A 19,434-nucleotide genomic window follows, 5' to 3' on the forward strand; every position below is an offset into this window, starting at 1 on the left:
TAAAGTTGACCATGTCTTGGAAGAGCCAATCAAACATATGGAATTGGAGTCAAAGATTAAATCTCAAGGGGGTCTGGACAGACTTTCTGGAATTAAGTTACATCAACAAATCCAAAGTGCTACCTCCTAAAAACATTTTCCATTCCAGCCTGATTGATTTCTTGCAATAAGTAATTGTAAGCTGTGCTTACTAGAACCTCTTTTACCTAAGTCATTATTTCTAGGTCATCTGTATGTTCGAAATATACACCCATATATTGCTTAGGTGGGTGGGCGATGTTGATGCTTTCTAAGTATGTGTAAATAATAATGATCTAGACAAGCCCTGACCAGCTGTCACTGATTGCAGTTGTTTTGGACTAAGGTGGGCAAGTTGCAGTGGCGTAACTAGATGTTGCTGGGCCCCACAGCAAATTAATTTTAGGGCCCCCAACATATCCAGTGTTTGTCCTGTTTTAACAATATATGTTGAAATTGCTCATCAATGAGAGCCTCATGGGGTCCCCTGTACCTCATGGGCCCCCCCTGCAGCCGCAGGGTCTGCTTCCTCTGTAGTTACGCCCCTGGCAAGTTGGCAGGCAGTACTGTCCAAAGTATAAATTGGATGCCGTTTTATGGCATAATGACATGATTCAGAAAACACAACCCTCAAACTCAAGTAATTTACCAGCTGATGCACAATACTTACTTTGCAATAACTCGCTGATCAAATTAAGCATTTCCTTTGGCGACACAGCAACGGCTGCTCCACTCCCCGACTTCTGAGTTTTCACTCTGCTCTTCTTACCCATAGTGGAGTACAGCTGCAGCAAATAGGAAGATAAGGCAACACTGCAGCTGACAAGAAAAGCAATTATGCTCAACATTATTTCCTAGAAACGGAGCAGGTCTCACATGACAAAAAAAATTTGTATAATTTATAGAAGGAGGTAAGAAAGTGAAACAGTAATTAACTTTAGGACAACTAAGTCATTAGAAGGAATAGTGAAAACGAAAATGGCAAACAGGTGGTAAATGAGGATAGTTTATATGTTTATGTATAGTAAAAAGGACAAATGAAATAAGGGGGAAAGACAAATGCAATAGAAAGAATTACAGTGATATATGAACAGAAAAAAGCTACATAATAAAAAATGGTGGTAAGTCACATATTCAAGGAAAAGTAATAAAGCCAGTCAAGGTGGCATGGAGCGGTTGTGCTTACTGCAGGAGCTGCGCCCCTGATGCTCATGTTTAGGCAATAAACTGCCCAATCATGGATCGTTTACTAAAGCAAATAAAGTTCTGTCTTGCATAAAAAAGGGCATTAACTCAAGGGATGAAAACATAATTATGCCTCTTTATAGGTCACTGGTAAGGCCTCATCTGGAGTATGCAGTTCAGTTTTGGACTCCAGTCCTTAAGAGGGATATAAATGAGCTGGAGAGAGTGCAGAGACGTGCAACTAAATTGGTTAGAGGGACGGAAGACTTAAATTATGAGGGTAGACTGTCAAGGTTGGGGTTGTTTTCTCTGGAAAAAAGGTGCTTGCGAGGGGACATGATTACACTTTACAAGTACATTAGAGGACATTATAGACAAATGGCAGGGGACCTTTTTACCCATAAAGTGGATCACCGTACCAGAGGCCACCCCTTTAGACTAGAAGAAAAGAACTTTCATTTGAAGCAACGTAGGGGGTTCTTCACAGTCAGGACAGTGAGGTTGTGGAATGCACTGCCGGGTGATGTTGTGATGGCTGATTCAGTTAATGCCTTTAAGAATGGCTTGGATGATTTTTTGGACAGACATAATATCAAAGGCTATTCTGATACTAAGCTCTATAGTTAGTATAGGTATGGGTATATAGAATTTAATTAAAAGTAGGGATGGGTGTATGTATGGATGCTGGGTTTTCATTTGGAGGGGTTGAACTTGATGGACTTTGTCTTTTTTCAACCCAATTTAACTATGTAACTATGTAACTATGTATGGAAGATGACGCAGATACACAGTCAGTGAGCAGTAAGCTTTTAACCAGTTGGTGCCACATGCTAAAAATATGTCTGTGAATATGTTCATAAAGCTCTTTGGCTTAATAAAAAAATATAAATAAATAAAAAAAAATATATATATATATATATTCATTCTACTACTGATAATAATAATAATAATAATAAGTGCTTATTGGCCCAGATAATCTTCACTGACATACTACCTTTGCCATTTGGCCACCAACACTTCAGTAGCCCTTTAGTGAGTTAAGGCTTTTAAAGGTTTAATAAATGAGAAAACATTATAGTGTTAACAGCCTTTAGGCTAATGGCAGATGGATGTTTTGACTGAAGTTCAAAATGCCCCTGTCTGTCCATCACCATTTCTAATGGTATTCAATGGTTTGACCTGCACGCTTTCTGACAGATGGCAGCACCGGTCAAAACCCCATGTGCCATAGGTCTTACAGTATGTTTGATATAAAACCTGTATCCAACACACATTTCTTACAATACCCTAAACTAAACGCAACTCTGAATATCTGCAAAATATTATCGCACAAGCTAAAGGCCACAGGTCAGGTTATTTTTAGGTTATTTGGCAAAGACAAGTGTTGGGATGAAGGGACACTAGATCATACTACGTAATGCAGTGAGTGAGTGTGCTGCTGCCTGGGAAAACAATTTGTTGCCCATACCTGCCCTTTCTGTTACATACACATCATTCTGAGAAAACAAATATCAGGGGGAGATGTTTTTCAAGTCCTCACACTCTGCGACTGCACATACACGCACCTAACTGACATTATTGGGAAAATATACCCAAGAACGCTGCAGGTCTCCACAAAAATCTAATACATAAACAGCCTATATGTTAAGTTGCATAAAAAGTCAATTACTGAAACAAATCTTTTTGTAATGCTATGCTATTTGATTATCCAAAAATGAAACATGCCCATTTAAGTCTTGCTGTATACCCCTCTGACTCATATTAGCCACCATTATCAACAAATAAGAGGCTATACATATTTATGCAGTCATATCAAATGTACAGTAAAAAAGTGAAAAAGTGTGCTTTAAGCCAAAGCATGTTAAAAGTACAAAATGTATGTATTCCATTTAAGATATTCACCAACTGTAACCTGGTCCTTTCTATGGGTCTTACAAAAACCCTTGTGTGTAGGCTTTGTCAAAACAAGCACGAATCCTGCATTATTTCACCACTGAAAATGTTAATTATTTTGTCACTGGCTCCATGGAAACAGATGAAGGGGATTATTTAAATTTCACTGGCTGGTCAGAGAACAAAACTCTGGAATATGTAAAATGATTAATGTTGACTGTCCCTTCGCCCTGGAAGTGTTATTGCAAAAACAACATTCTAGATTAGCAATCGGTCAGCAATAACAAGAAATAGAACTAGCTAGAGAGTATTTATATTTTTATTAAAAACAGAAATACACATAAAGGGAGGATACAGTGAGATCTTGGCTCTATATAGTATAACAATGATAATGTACCTCGAAAAGCACAACTAAGCAGAACAAACAAGTCAATTAAGGCCTATGCCACAACTACGGTTTCATGGTCAATTTAACGATCAATACCTCTCACGTCATTACAAAGTATGTAGAGACCTTTGTCAATGCCCTAAAGGGTCAGCAAGATCTTTTCAGTCCAGTAAATATGCAGAAACAAAGCCCATCCATTCAATCTTGTTGCTGCTGAGCAGAATCCCTGGGTTTCATTACAGGCAGCTGTTAGAATGGATACAATAGTTGCCAATACTCCAAAGATGCTGCTGAAAAATGTATCAACTAATGTTGCAAAATTGTAACAGTTTAGAATCTGCCAGACTTAAACACCAGAGACAGGAACTTTAAACTTAGATTTTGAAAAAACTGTAAAAAATCAAAGATGGAAAGTAATTAAAAAAAAGTCTGTTTCTGGGGAACAATCTGAAAACAATTGAACTGAAAACAGTTTTCGAAGGTGAACTGAAGCAGATTACATCAGTGTAAGAAAACTGTTAAAATTGTTCCCATAAGCACACTAATGCTGTCCTAACACAAAATCACAGCTAAACAATGAAAGGACAAACATTACTTCTCCAGTTCAGGTTTATAGATAATCACAGTTGACAAAATGTTCAAACACCCATGATTAGTTTACAGTTCTCTTTTTAAATATTTATACAAATTATACAACTTGTAAAAAAACAGTGCACAGAGAAACAGGGGTCAGTCATAAAATTAACCATGGTAACACCTCTTTCAAGGGAAAGAAAACCTATACAGAATAATGTGTCCTTATTTCATATTAGATGCATTTAGCTCATATAAATCATATTAAGTACAGGTATGGGACCAGTTATCTGGAATGCCTGGTGTTTTCCAGATAAGGAATCTTTCTGTAATTTAAATCCCCATACTTTAAGTCTACTGGAAAATCATTTAAACATTAAAGGAAAACTATACCCACCAAACAACGTAGGTCTCTGTAAAAAGATATTGCATAAACAGTTCATATGTAAAACCCTGCTTAATGTAAATAAACCATTTTCATAATAATATACTATTTTTAGTAGTATGTGCCATTGGGTAATCATAAAAAGAAAATTGCCATTTTAAAAAATAAGGACAGCCCCCTGGGATCATACGATTCACTGTGCACACAAACATACCAACAAACCATACTTGTTAGGTCACATGAGCCAATTAAAAGACAGAGTTCTGTCTTTTGCTTCAACACTTCTTCCTGTTACAGTTAGAGTTGTAGTATTTCTGGTCAAGTGATCTCGGAGGCAGCACACGGACCATCACGAAATGGTGGTTCAAGGCAAGAGATGTAAAAGGACAATATTTACTTAAGTATATATACCAGTTTGGTAAGATTCTTTAATATGTCATTTAATAGGATATAAACTGTTGCTTAAGTACTCATTTTGGGGGTATAGTTTTCCTTTAAGGGCTGTATTTATGCATATGTATATTAATTAAAAACGCCTGACCAAACTAAAATACAGTATTAGACCTTATTATTAAAAACGCACAATTATTTCGGATCCAGTAAAAACTTGTTAAAAACTAACGAAAATACGAATCGCTTGATTTTTTCCGGCTTTTTCCAGAAAAATCTGTAGTTTTCGGATTTTTGCCCGAAACGTCCAAAATAGTCGGATTTTCGGGGTTTATTTCAGAGCAGACCACTTCCAAATAGGATAGGGACCTCTCCCATTGACTTATATACAACTTCAGGAAGGTCTGAGATGGAGTATTCTCATTTTCTGACTTTTTTCAACCTCGGGGTATAATAAGTCTCGAAATATTCACATTTTTTTCAAACTTAAAATTTTGATTTTAGAGTTAAAAAAACTTGCAAGTATCAAACCTTTATAAGAATAGTTTGCAGCTTGGGATGTGTGTATGTTACATACCGTAAATGTACCTGGTTGGTTAGTCTGCAATACTCAGTGGGGGTTATTTATAAACACTGGGCAAATTTGCACATGGGCAGTAACCCATGGCAACCAATTAGATGATTGCTTTCAGTGTTCAACCTGCAGCTGGCTGAAAAAAGCTAATCACTGATTGGTTGTTGCGCAGGGGCAAAGTATGTGCAATTTTCTGTACCTTTTTCCAAAACAGAAAATCCTTAACCAGATTTTTAATATCAATTAATGTTTACCTAATGTCAATTAGGTTAGCTGCTTTTCTAAATTCATTTAAAAGTGCATTATGTTTTAAAAGTTAAAGGAGAACTAAACCCTACAAATTAATATGGTTAAAAACACAATATTTTATATACTGAACTTATTGCACAAGCCTAAAGTTTCAGATTCTCAATAGCAGCAATCATCCAGGACTTCAAACTTTTCACTGTGGGTCACCATCTTGGAAAGTGTCTGCGACACTCACATGCTCAGTTGAGCAGCTGTTGAGAAGCTAAGCCTAGAGGTCATTGCAAATTTGTTTTCTGAGCTATAGAGCGATAGCGCTATGCTCTCCCACAGCTAACTCCCTTTTTACAAGTCTATAAAAACTTGGATTTCTTTGTTTGGGGTTCTTCTTTGGGAGTTCAGAATCCAGAAAGCTTGCGTCAAATAAACTATGTCTTTCACCTCAAGTGGTCTCCAGTAACTGAATTTCCCCAACCTTCCCATAATTCAAGGCTTTCTGCATAACGGGTTTCCAGATAAGAAATCCTAATAATATCTGTACTAAAATATAGTTTATTTTGTTAATGTAAACATCACTTTCTACAGGCTGTCTTAGTAAAAGCAGGCCAGAACTGGCAATATGTGGGCTGTGACAAATGCCAGAGGGGCTGCTGTAAGGTCTCATAGACAGTCACTATTTATTGGGCTGGTGGAGGACTATATGGGCCTCTGAGTACTTGGAATGCCAGGGCCTATTTTAACTACCAGTACAGACCTAGTATAAAGTTTTGATCAAAAGGGTTGGTACAGGTTTGCAAACTATAATGAGATTTATTATCACATACTCGTACGAATATTCTATTCCTTTTAAAATCAAATTAATTGTATTTCCCCAGCCATCCACACACATAAATAAAGGAACTGTTATTGTTGTTGTTATTATTACTACTACTACTATAAGAAACAGTTTTGTTATTCACAAGCTCCATTTTATAACCATTGGTGCTCACGCCCCCAATGATTTTCTCTCTAGTTTATTTCTTCTTTTAGACTGTAAGCAGGAGCAGGTCCTTTTTAGTCCTTGTATCAGTTATTGATCTTAATTTTATATGTAATGTAGTTACTTAATTTTTTAGTACAAGGCTGAAGAATATGTTGGCATTTTATACTTACATATTTTTTCTTTTCTACACAATAGTTGTTTCAGTAGGATATGGCATGTGAATTTGTGTTGAATAAGCTGGCCAAAGCCCCACAGGATATTCAGGTTGGGTGTGTTCTGGCCAGAAACACTTTTAGGCAGGCCGTGGGTGGGTGTCAAGCTGAACTATGTTCATTGCCTCACACCGCGTGCAACATCAGCTCTCTCCGATTTCTCTTCCTTCGCTCTACTGGAAAAGTTATTCATATACTCGCAGCTGGCCACCCCTTTAATGCCATCAGAGAGTGGTGGGTAAGGTGCTTGTATAAGCAACTACAGCGCACCAATTTGTGTTTGTTCCAGGTTAAAAGAGGATGGGATAGGGTAGGGCATGCTTTTTGGAAAACCGCAAAGGACTTTTAAAGGAGAAGGAAAGCTACAGAGGCATTTTATTGCCAATAGGTTAGCTGTAATAGTGCAAACTAGAATGCTATATTTATTCTGTAGAATGTGTTACCATACCTGAGTAAAAAGCTCTAGAATGTCTCTGTTTGTTTAGAATAGCAGCTGCAGTATTAGCTTGGTGTGATAGCAGCTGCAGTATTAGCTTGGTGTGACATCACTTCCTGCCTGAGTCTCTCCCTGCTCACTTATAGCTCTGGGCTCAGATTACAGCAGAGAAGGGGGGTGGGAAGAAGAGCCAACAGAGCAAGCCCGGGGCAAGGAGGTTTAACCTGAAGGCAGGAAGTCTGATACAGAAGCCCATGTTTACACAATAGAAGGAAAGAAATGCAGTGTTTCTTTTGACAGGGGACTCAGAGCAGCATTACTTTAAGGGTTTACTGGTATATTTAGGGGGACCTTTTGGATAAGGCTTACTTAATGTTAAACTTTCCTTCTCCTTTAAAGAAATTTGCAAACTTGGGGTTAGGTTGCTCCCCCTAGGGGCCAAGTGCAGTGGATGGAAGAGCTAAGTAAGGAGAAGTGTAAATGAATCCTTATTTCCTCTACTGCATAATATTATCATGACAGCGGCATGGCCCTTACAATGCAGCGTTTATATACGCATAACCCAGTTATGAACTAAGGGAAGGGGCTGATAGTATGCTGGATGGCAAAAGAACAAATCTCTTCACTCAAGTAGATTAATACAATGGAATTTTTTTGGCAAGACTGATGTAAAGTAGTAGAGAGTAGTAGTATGCTGGAGTTAGTTTTCATAGTGTGCTTTATAGCCATGTACAGAATATTGAAACCAGACAGGGATTTCTCATTTAAAGGAAAACTATACCCCCAAAATTAATATTTAAGCCCTTTTTACATCTCATGCCTTGAATCTGTGTGCTGCCTCAGAGATCACCTGGCCAGAAATACTGCAGCTCTAACTGTAACAGGAAGAAGTGTGGAAGCAAAAGACAAAACTCTGTCTTTTAATTGGCTCATGTGACCTAACATTTATGGTTTTCTAGTGTGCGCTGTGAATCATAGGATCACAGTGGGTCAGCCCTTATTTTTTAAAGTGGCAATTTTCGATTTATGATTACCCGATGGCACATACTACTAAAAAAGTATATTATTATGAAAATGGTTTATTTACAGGAAGCAGGGTTTTACATATGAGCTGTTTTATGCAATATCTTTTTATAGCTACCTACAATGTTTCGGGGGGGGGGTTAGTTTTCCTTTAAGCAAAGTCCACAAATACAGCCTTCAGATTTTTTAAAGAGGCAATTTTCATTTTATGATTACCCGATGGCATGTACTACCAAAAAAGTATATTATTATGAAAATGGTTTATTTACATAAAGCAGGGTTTTACATATGAGCTGTTTTATGCAATATCTTTTTATAGATACCTACAATGTTTTGGGGGGGGTATAGTTTTCCTTTAAGCAAAGTCCACAAACACAGCCTTCAGATTTTTATGCTTTGTTTATACAGCACAAACTTGTGCGGTAGTACTTGACAAAAAGAGTAATTATCATTCCCTCCTCCAGTGTAGCTTACTGTAGTTCCCTGTCAGATACGCTCTATGATCAGTTACACAAAGGACCCATTAACCTTCCTGTGCGATGGGTTTGTTTTGGGTTCTGTGAGAAACAAATATCTTTTGCCTGCACTTTTTAGAACCATGTGCACAGAGAAGTTGGTGGGTAAGAATAAGTACAAAATGAGTTATATTTACATAAAATTCTTTGCGCACACAGGGAAAACAATGCTATGAGTGGTAGTAGGATCTGTAGAGCTGCCCAGGAACCTCATCATTCACTAAAAATCAAAAGAACAGGCAGCAACATGGCATGGCAGGGTCCCTTTAATCTCACAGCCTGAATTTAGCAGCCAGAGCAGCTGCTGCAGGAAAACAAACCAGCAACTGTACAATCAATGAAGTCCTGCTCAGGAAAATGGGGCTGGGCACATAAACTCATAAAGACTGGAATCTTTCTTACCCTGGCAGAATTATGGAAGGGAACAGCCGACATTGCTAAACACTCTCTATTGCACAGGGGCTTTCATTACGACATTTGCTGCACAACAACGTGTTGGTGATAAGAAAATGTTATTTTGCATTAAATGTTTACGGTGTTACCTGTATTACCGAACAGCTGAATAAACTAGAACATTAATATGAGCTACAAAACCAAATTGGATGCAATACAGGTTAGAGTCTATTTAGAATATGAGATTTATCTATAAAGCATTAGGTGGGTGCTATGATGTCCCTCAGCAAACAGGGAGTTCCCCGAATACATATCTGCCCTGATACAGGACAAGCCCAGAAAGTGCAAGCTCTTGGGTAACAAGTAGTGCCGCACTGCGCAGTAGGCCGACACGTTTCCCACACAGTATTTAAGCACCGAGAACTTACCTCCCTCCTCCCCACCCCTTGTAGCCCTGGAAATCACAGTAGTCAACAACTGTCACGGAGAGTCACGAAAAACACACCGACCGCGTCTAAAAGTGGCAAAATGATCTTTTCTCAACCTAACACCACTACTACAGGGGTTGGCGTCATTTCCCAGCCTCTCGTCAGTGATTGGAAGGTGATCTTGCTTCCTCAGTCTCTTATTGGTCTGTTGTTCTGGCAGGACGAACGCAGGCCCGCCCCTCATTCAGCCGCTGGGTGCTAAAGCATTAACAGGGAAGTTTGGTTGCTCCGAGACAGGCGCATGACTCCACCCACCGCCTCTTGATGCTTACGGTAGTAATTGGTTGCTTCAGTTATGTCTCCTTTCATAGACATGCGGGAGGAGTAAAGGGGGGCGAGTCGTAACGTGATGCGGCCCATTTACTTCCCAAGATGGCCGCTGAAAGCTGGATGTGTTGTTAGTGTCCTGGCTCCTGAGGGGAAGTAGCGTGTAGGCCCTGTGCCTGGTGAATGTATGGACTTCTTGCTGGGGGAAGAGTCATTCCCACCGCTGAGGTGAGTAGTTATTTCTATAGCAGTTATTCATGGGATGATTGTGGCTTGTTAGTGGGTAATGGGGTCTTAGGTTGAGAGTTGAGAGTGTAAGTACGAGCTAAGTTCGGAGTGGCTCTTGCCTGCCCTGTACGATTTATGGCGGCCCTTTCGTTGTTACACGAGAGATCGCTTTGTCTAGCGCGCTTGTCTTCCCAGCGGATTCACGATGCTTTATAGTGTACACTAGAGCACTGGGAACAAGTGGCGCACTGTCTGTGGGCCTATTTATCATGCTGAGTAAAAAGTGTAGCGAAGCATTTCCTGTGATGTTGCCCAGAGCAACCAATAGGCAATTCGATTTCAATAAAAGCAAATATCTGATTGGCTGGCTGCTGTGAGCAACATCGCCGGTATTGTTTTACTGCACTTTTACACATCAGAAATAGACCACCCTTAATGTTAAATGTTTCAGCATACAAAGCTGTCTGACACTAAGGGGGTTCTGTCTGTCTGTCTGTCTGACACTAAGGGGGTTCTGTCTGTCTGACACTAGGGGGTTCTGTCTTTGTCTGACACTAGGGGGGTTCTGTCTTTGTCTGACACTAGGGGGGGTTCTGTCTGTCTGACACTAGGCGGGTTCTGTCTTTGTCTGACACTAGGGGGGTTCTGTCTCTGACGCTAGAGGGGTTCTGTCTCTGACGCTAGGGGGGTTCTGTCTCTGACACTAGGGGGGTTCTGTCTCTGACACTAGGGGGGTTCTGTCTCTGACGCTAGGGGGGTTCTGTCTCTGACGCTAGAGGGGTTCTGTCTCTGACGCTAGGGGGGTTCTGTCTCTGACGCTAGAGGGGTTCTGTCTCTGACGCTAGAGGGGTTCTGTCTCTGACGCTAGAGGGGTTCTGTCTCTGACGCTAGAGGGGTTCTGTCTCTGACGCTAGAGGGGTTCTGTCTCTGACGCTAGAGGGGTTCTGTCTCTGACGCTAGAGGGGTTCTGTCTCTGACGCTAGAGGGGCTCTGTCTCTGACGCTAGGGGGGCTCTGTCTCTGACGCTAGGGGGGCTCTGTCTCTGACGCTAGGGGGCTCTGTCTCTGACGCTAGGGGGGCTCTGTCTCTGACGCTAGGGGGGCTCTGTCTCTGACGCTAGGGGGCTCTGTCTCTGACGCTAGGGGGGCTCTGTCTGTCTGACACTAGGGGGTTCTGTCTCTGACGCTAGAGGGGTTCTGTCTCTGACGCTAGGGGGGTTCTGTCTCTGACGCTAGGGGGGTTCTGTCTCTGACACTAGGGGGGTTCTGTCTCTGACGCTAGGGGGGTTCTGTCTCTGACGCTAGAGGGGTTCTGTCTCTGACGCTAGGGGGGTTCTGTCTCTGACGCTAGAGGGGTTCTGTCTCTGACGCTAGAGGGGTTCTGTCTCTGACGCTAGAGGGGTTCTGTCTCTGACGCTAGAGGGGTTCTGTCTCTGACGCTAGAGGGGTTCTGTCTCTGACGCTAGAGGGGTTCTGTCTCTGACGCTAGAGGGGTTCTGTCTCTGACGCTAGAGGGGCTCTGTCTCTGACGCTAGGGGGGCTCTGTCTCTGACGCTAGGGGGGCTCTGTCTCTGACGCTAGGGGGGCTCTGTCTCTGACGCTAGGGGGGCTCTGTCTGTCTGACACTAGGGGGGGGGTTAGTTGTCTTATTGTGTGACAATTCCCAGCCATGCGTTCTTATGTGAGATGTTGCAGTATCTTATTCTAAATATAAATTCACGTGGTGGTTCTTTCTATTATGTTTTTATGAATGATGTTCAATGAGAGAATGAATATGGTGAAATTAGAATGCCACTGTCATTGGGGTAAGAATTACCACTTTCCACCTGTAACTGCTTCACATAATTTTGTATGGCAAACCCCCTGCATAATGCAATGTAGAGGTGACATGAGCTTGTCTGCTTAGAAGCATGTCTGTGAGAGCTTAACAGGGCAATCAGGCTGTCCACGTTTTTTTGAACCCCCCCATCCAAGTGCTAGGACTTGAAATAACTTAGTACTTCTTTTGAAATAAAATGTCTGATTTGTGTGTGATGTAAATTAAAATTGACAACCAGATCCCCGGTGCAGTTGCCACACAAGCAGGTCTTTGCCAAGTTTGGCCACCCACACAAACAATATCTGGAAACAATTATCCAGATGTCTGACAGTTCCTCCTGAGGGCCTCATATATAGGCCAGGAGTCTGCCCATTCAGATTGGAGCGGTCAGGTTGGCAGGTTCTATTGGCCAGCGTGTAGCCAGCATCTTTGCATAGAGGTCTGCCTGTCCCCTCCACATATGCTTTTGTGTGTTGCCATAGCTTATTATGGGTGGCATTTACAGGTGCATGGGACCCTGTTTTCCATATAATTACAGTGTCTGCATGAAAGGGAAGACTTTTGTTCACTGTGTTATGAACTGTCTCAGCCTAGATAAAGGCTTATTCCCACTACCGTCTTTGGACTGGTGGTTGCAGTGTAAAGCTGGCCTTGCTCAAGGAGATAGGGTTCTTTCAAATATAAGAAAGATCAGTCATGCACATGCCTGTAAATATATCAAAGGAACATTATTCTTTGCCTGTGTCTGTGTCATCAGATTCATTTATACAAACTGGTGTCATTTTGTTTGAGCCAAACCAAGGAAATCTGACCAAAAACCAATGACCAGGGTGTCCAATCGGCTATTGCACATTCATCCCAAAATAAGTCTGAAATCTTATAACAGCATGGTGGTGCAGTGGGGGCATTACTGCAGTCAATAAAGCAATTGCTATGAAATATGAAAGTCTCTGATCTACTCTGGTTACATCTCTACTTTCAAATTGTATGTCTGTTTTCTAAAAGTTCTAAATGTTTTTGTTTTTTATTTGGGGTGGGTAAGTGTAAAGTCTAAATAGTGTCTTTCCAATTCCAATTCCAATCAGTTGGCAGTGTAATATTTTGCCATACTCCTACACACAGAGCATTTTTTATATTTCCCCTCCCCAGCAAAAGGCATTTAAATATTACAAAAACATTTTGGAACATTCTATAAATAGTACTTAAATTTCCTGTTGTTACTGGTCTGTTAAAAAAAAGTCCTAATTGCATATTCCAAACAGAATACTGTGAGCTTATTTACTGATTAATATTTTCTCTTTTCAAAGGTATTTCAAAGGTAAAACTGCACCAATGAAAGAGAATAAAGAGAATTCTAGCCCTTCCACTGCCCCTGCAAGCCTGGACCATGTAAAGCCATGCTGGTATTGGGATAAGAAAGACCTAGCCCATACTCCATCACAGCTGGAGGGGCTTGATCCTGCTACAGAGGCAAGATACCGGAGAGAAGGGGCCAGGTTCATATTTGATGTTGGAACCCGACTAGGGCTGTATCCTTCACTGTCAATTGTCACTTTTTATCTGTTTTTATTTATTTTTTTTAAATAGTATTTAGAGTAAATTATTACATAATATTAGGGATGCACCGAATCCGCTATTTTGGATTCGGCGGAACCCCCGAATCCTTCTCAAAAGATTTGGCCGAATACCGAACCAATGCTAATTTGCGTATGTAAATTAGGGGGTGAGAAAGGGAAAACATTTTTTACTTCCTTGTTTTGTGACAAAAAGTCACACGATTTCCCTCCCCGTCCCTAATATGCATATGCAAATTGGGATTTGGTTCAGCTGGGCAGAAGGATTCGGCCGAATCCTGCTAAAAAAAAAAAAAAGGCAGATTCCTGAACCGAATCCTGTATTCGGTGCATCCCTACATAATATCATTGAATACCCTGAATAGTATTTGTTGATGTCATCAAAAAAAATAAATAAATAATGCCCTCTGTTAAAAATAGTCAAAAATTAATAAAGGTTTGGGATCTGTTATCCAGAAACCCATTATCCAGAAAGCTCCACGTTACAGGAAGGGCATTTCCCATAGACTTAATTTTAAAGTGGAGCTGTGACCCTAATAATCACAGCAGGCAGGCAGGAACAATTTTGTAAACACTGTTATTAAAAAAAGCTTTGTATTTTTTTCAAAATCTTGTTAATGGGGCACATGATGCACATACATATATACTGTACACATGCCCAGGCTACACTATTAGACAGGGGGAATGTGAGGACTGCAAGTACGTGCCTGTACTGCCTCTATTCCTGATTCATAGAGGCAAGGTAGGCAATATATGATCGACAGCTGAAATTTTTAATAGCATGTATGGGAGTTTTAATAAAAAGACTTTGGGTATCATATTTAATTTGAAAAGGACTTTTATTGTACAGCTTTTTATGTCTCCGTGATGGGTCCCCTTTGATCAAATAATTGTGTTATTTTTTTCTCTGTAATAATAAAACCGTACCTCCTACTTGATCCCAACTAAGATATACTGTAATTACTCCTTTTTGAAGCAAAACCAGCCTATTGGGTTTAATTAATATTTAAATCATATTTTAGTAGACTTAAGGTATGGTGGTTCAAATGGTGGAAAGACCGCTTTTCCAGAATGCTTGAGTCTTGGGGGTTTCCTGCATAACAGTAAGTTAGTTAGTTAATTTGGAGCTTTATCACCTCCATGTTTGTGAGCTTGTGCCTTTGAGTAGTCCTACTACTCAATGAATTCTATGAACTTTTTAAACCCAAACAGTAATTTTATGTACACTAGGTGGAGCAATAGGCATACATCTTTGAATTGCATTGCAAAAAAGAGCTTTGTAAGCTTCCAAATCTTTTACACACTTTTCCAGAAACAGCACCAATTTACTAAAGGACAAAAGTTACGATTTTGAGTCTTTTCATCAAAACTGAAAATATGTTTCAACCGGCACTTTACTAAAAGGCCAATTCCCTGTGGGCAATGAAACGTCCCGCCTGCCAGGGCCCTTAGTAGTTTTTTTTTTTTTTTTTATGTGTATTTTTGTGTATATCAGATAGTGGTTGCATTTTACAAAAAAACTCAACCTCTGTGTGTGAAGCAAAATATCACAGAGGATGGTTTTTCCCATTGCTATAAAGAAAGATGTTTCTTACAAGTGAAAGATCTGACTGTAGGAATGAACACCCAAACATGGTATTCATTTGGATGTAGGAATCCCAGATCGAATGTAATAGGCTCCTAAATTGTATTTGTGTGTGATATAATTAAGTTTGTGCACCTCTTTAAGTTTTTTTTTTTTTCTTTTTTCTTAAATCTGACCCAACTCGTAGGAGCAAGATCATGACTGTGATCATTTTAGTGCTGATCTTTATCCTTAACTTGCTTCATAGACATTATGATACTCTAGCAACTGGAATCATTTATTTTCACCGGTTCTACATGTTCCATTCCTTCAAACAATTTCCCAGATATGTAAGTATTAAACATGTTTTGCCAAAACTTATTAGAAGAGATTAAAGTTGAGCTTGATATATTGTGGATTTCATTATGGTATTTATGTGTTTCTGAATCAAATTTGTAAAATTTTAATTTTTTCTATTTAGGGGCAGATTAATCAAAGTCAAAGTGAAAATTTGAATTTAAAAAAAATTCAAATTTCGTGCTAATTTTTGTGTACTTCGACAGGGGATTAGTCCAAATTAGATTCAAATTTAAAAAAAAAAACGAAATTTTGAATTTTGAAATCTATCATATTATGTCTCTTTAAAAATTCGACTTTGACCATTTGCCATCTAAAACCTGCTGAATTGCTGTTTTAGCCTATGGGGGACCTCCTAGAACCTATTTGGAGTCAATTGGTGGACTTTGGAAGATTAAGGGGTTTTTTTTGGAATTAAATTCGAATCCGCTATTACTTCGATTTTTACAATTCGAATTCGATCGAAAACTGACCTATTCGATCGAAAATGGATCTATTTGGCCTAACAAAACTTTGATTTAATTTCGTTTGGTCTTTTTGAATTTCAAGTTCGACCCTTCATAAATCTGCCCCCTAATGTCAGTCTGTGGGACTTCACTTCATGGTTAGTGATGAGCGAATCCGTCAAATTTTGCTTCGCCAAAAAATTTCATGAAAATCTTTGAAGACAATTGGCGTCAACGTATTCTTTCTGCAAAAAATGATCTCGCTCCAAATGCATTACAGTCAATTTTTCCTATGGCAACTTTTTTTTTTGTCTATCTCCAACTTTTTTTGCTGGTAAAAAACATTGCTCATTACTATTCATGATGCAATTCAGTTTTCTGCCATAATTTTCCTATGCCAAAATCCCAGAGCTAAATGCCTATTTCACTTTCAACTTTGTGTGATGCAGCCATTAAAGGAGCAGTAACACCAAAAAATTAATGTTTTAATGTAATGAAAATATCATGTACTGTTGCCCTGCCCAGGTAAAATTGGTCTGATCTGTTTGCTTCAGAAACACTATTAAAGTTCATATAAACAAGATGCTGTGTAGCAATGGCAGAAATTGAAAAAAGGCTATATGGCACAGGTTAAATTGTGGATAACTGATAACTATGTAACCTTTATGTTCTGTAGAGCTTATCTGCTGTGTAACCTGTGCCTTTTCTCCTATGAATGACTGCCCCCATTGCTACACAGCAGCTTATTTATATAAACAAAAGTAGTGTTTCTGAAGCAAACGCAATAGTTTTACCAGTGCAGGGCAACATTGCATTATATTTTTATTACTTTAAAACACTTACATTTTTTGATGTTACTGTTCCTTTAAGACAGCAACATTAGTTAACACTTACTAGCTTAGTGAGGCTTGATGGCTAGTGGCTGCTATTTTTCCCCATGCTTAAGGCTAAATTACTCTCTCTGCCTGACCTAAATATTAATCAGACTAGCTGTAAAATTGTGAATCTCTCTGACCACTAAGGGGAGCATTCAGGTGTCCCATTCTTGTCAGATATTCATGGCCCTCTATGCCATCTTATCTTCATCCGGCAACTACTTGTTGCTATATGGCTGGCTGTACTAGGCTCATTCTGTCACAGCGCAGTTTGCATTGAAATCAATTTTCATTATGGTATGTTCATGTATTTAATCTATTTTAATTGTTACCCTTCTTATTCTGAGCCAGTGTAGTAGCACTCTGTGATGGCATCATGTTACACAAGTAGATTTGCCTGTGCACTGAGGCAGGCTATAGTGACCCATTATGCTGAATGATGTAGTTCAAGTAATGTGATGGTAAACTGCACATTTACTGAAATAGTTTAACATTTGAATTCAGGTGACTGGTGCTTGCTGTCTTTTTCTGGCTGGTAAAGTTGAAGAAACACCCAAGAAATGTAAGGATATTATCAAAACTGCCCGTAGCTTACTAAATGATGTACAGTTTGGCCAGTTTGGGGATGATCCTAAGGTATGAAATATATATTTTTATAGCTGATTAAGAACCCTCATTATGTATGCTATACATATATAATACTATATATGAACTATACATATATAATAATATATACATATATTAATAATTAAGTGAAATATGTGGATTGTAGTTTGCAGTACTTCACAAAGTAAACAGCATTACAGTTCAGCTATGCTTTGCTCTCTAGCTTTATCCATTGTATTACCATGGTATGTCTTCTATAACAATACACCAGTATTATTCACTAACTGTATTTCTCACCCTCTACCACCCTAAATCGCTTTGTAGGAGGAAGTCATGGTCCTTGAGCGAATTCTTCTTCAGACAATAAAGTTTGATCTCCAAGTTGAGCACCCTTACCAGTTTCTTCTTCGATATGCAAAACAATTAAAAGGTGCTGAATATACACTAAAAGGGAAGCTTTGATTGTAGTCCTTGTGTTACTGCTTATAACATTTGTTTATTTTGTTGGTTTTTTTTTAGGTGACAAGAACAAAATACAGAAATTGGTTCAAATGGCATGGACCTTTGTAAATGACAGGTAAAGTACAGTTTGACTATTGCTATTGAATTTGCTATTGGTTGTATTATATAGTGCACTACTGTGCCTGTACACACCATACTGGAAAGTTAGCACCCTAATTCATACAATCCCCAGGTTCCCTTTGTGGGAGGCAATTTCTCCACTGGCGTCAGGTTTGCAAATTTCCTGTTACCTGTTGGTAACACAGAAGATATAGAACCAAATCTAAAACATTGCATACAAAGATTAATTTAGAAAGAAGCTACTACACTGTACACAGCAGGAAAATAAGCAATCTTTGAAGCTAATCCATAGGTAGACATGACCCCAGCTGAATTGAGGGAGTTGAGATACCATGTCGGAAATCTAGACCACTCCACTAATATGTTCCTTCTGTTTATCCTATCTAGCTTGTGCACCACACTATCTCTGCAGTGGGAGCCAGAAATCATAGCTGTAGCGGTTATGTATCTTGCTGGAAGGCTGTGCAAGTTTGAGATACAGGAGTGGACATCAAAGCCACTTTACAGAAGATGGTGGGAACAGTTTGTTCAAGATGTGCCGGTTGATGTGCTTGAAGGTATCTTATTTATAATTAAGTAGCTACGTGTGTGTTTGAATGGAAAGATTGTTTTGCCAGGAGGAGTTTGGAGTTCTTAAAGGAACAGTAACCCCCAAAAAATGTAAGCATTTTAAAATGCACTGTACGGTTGCCCTGCATTGTTAAAAGTTGTGTGTTTGCTTTAGAAGGACTACTATAGTTTTTATAAACAAGCTGCATGGGCAGCCATTTAAACTGAAAAAGGAGAAAAGACACAGGTTACATAACAGATAAGCTCTAGTCTATAGGATGCCATGGAATTCTAAAGAACTTGTCTGTTATCTACTGCATATCCTGTGTTTGCTTCAGAAACACTACTTTTGTTTTGCATGGCTATAGTGGCCAGAATGGAAGGAGGCTTTTTACGGATTTGATTTCTAGTTGTGGGTTTACATGTCCTTTGAATTAATTGACTTTTCTCGGTAATCATAATCTACATTCAATCCATACTGATAGCAAAGCAGTCTTAAAAAGCATTTAAATATTAAATAAAGGTATCATGAACTAAATTATGTGAAAATCCTTTATCTGAAAACCCCAGGTCCCAAGCTTTCCCTATAATACTCACCTTACTTGTGCTCTGCTTAATAAATACTGCAGTTAGATCTTTGCAGTGGTTTATAAGCACGCATGGATTCCTTCTCTTTTTAAGGCCAACAACAAAACATTTTTTTTTTTTTTTTTGGCATCCCTTTTTAAACATTTTTCTTGGGGTTAAATATTTTACGCATATTCATAAGTATGCTAGTTTTTTACTTTATTTGTGTAAAACAAGTAAAAGAAATGGCAGAAAATACCTTCTGGCATATCAATACATAGATTAGTACTGAAGGTTACT

At 39.2% G+C, this 19,434-nt stretch overlaps 2 protein-coding genes across 3 annotated transcripts in view; one reads left to right on the plus strand and one right to left on the minus strand.

The window, feature by feature from the left end:
- Positions 1-9,868, minus strand: part of setd3.L (SET domain containing 3 L homeolog) — a 47,365-nt gene extending 37,497 nt beyond the window's left edge. The window contains exons 1-2 of one of the 2 annotated variants that reach the window (XM_018230498.2): positions 9,642-9,868; positions 689-803 (exon numbers count right to left, since the gene is read on the minus strand). In XM_018230498.2, the coding sequence (XP_018085987.1) occupies positions 689-791 (103 nt within the window). In that variant the 5' untranslated portion in view covers positions 792-803; positions 9,642-9,868. Of the gene's footprint in view, positions 1-688; positions 838-9,641 lie in introns of both variants that reach the window. The other variant, XM_018230497.2, reaches the window with a different exon arrangement.
- Positions 9,869-10,080: 212 nt separating this feature from the next.
- The window catches only part of ccnk.L (cyclin K L homeolog), an 18,372-nt gene continuing 9,018 nt past the window's right edge, over positions 10,081-19,434 (plus strand). Inside the window, 7 exon segments of the mRNA NM_001095904.1 lie at positions 10,081-10,196; positions 13,322-13,543; positions 15,421-15,502; positions 17,335-17,466; positions 17,761-17,866; positions 17,956-18,013; positions 18,406-18,575. Coding sequence (NP_001089373.1) covers positions 13,347-13,543; positions 15,421-15,502; positions 17,335-17,466; positions 17,761-17,866; positions 17,956-18,013; positions 18,406-18,575 — 745 coding nt within the window. The 5' untranslated portion in view covers positions 10,081-10,196; positions 13,322-13,346.

Source organism: Xenopus laevis, chromosome 8L, assembly GCF_017654675.1.
Source record: "Xenopus laevis strain J_2021 chromosome 8L, Xenopus_laevis_v10.1, whole genome shotgun sequence".
NCBI lineage: Eukaryota > Metazoa > Chordata > Amphibia > Anura > Pipidae > Xenopus > Xenopus laevis.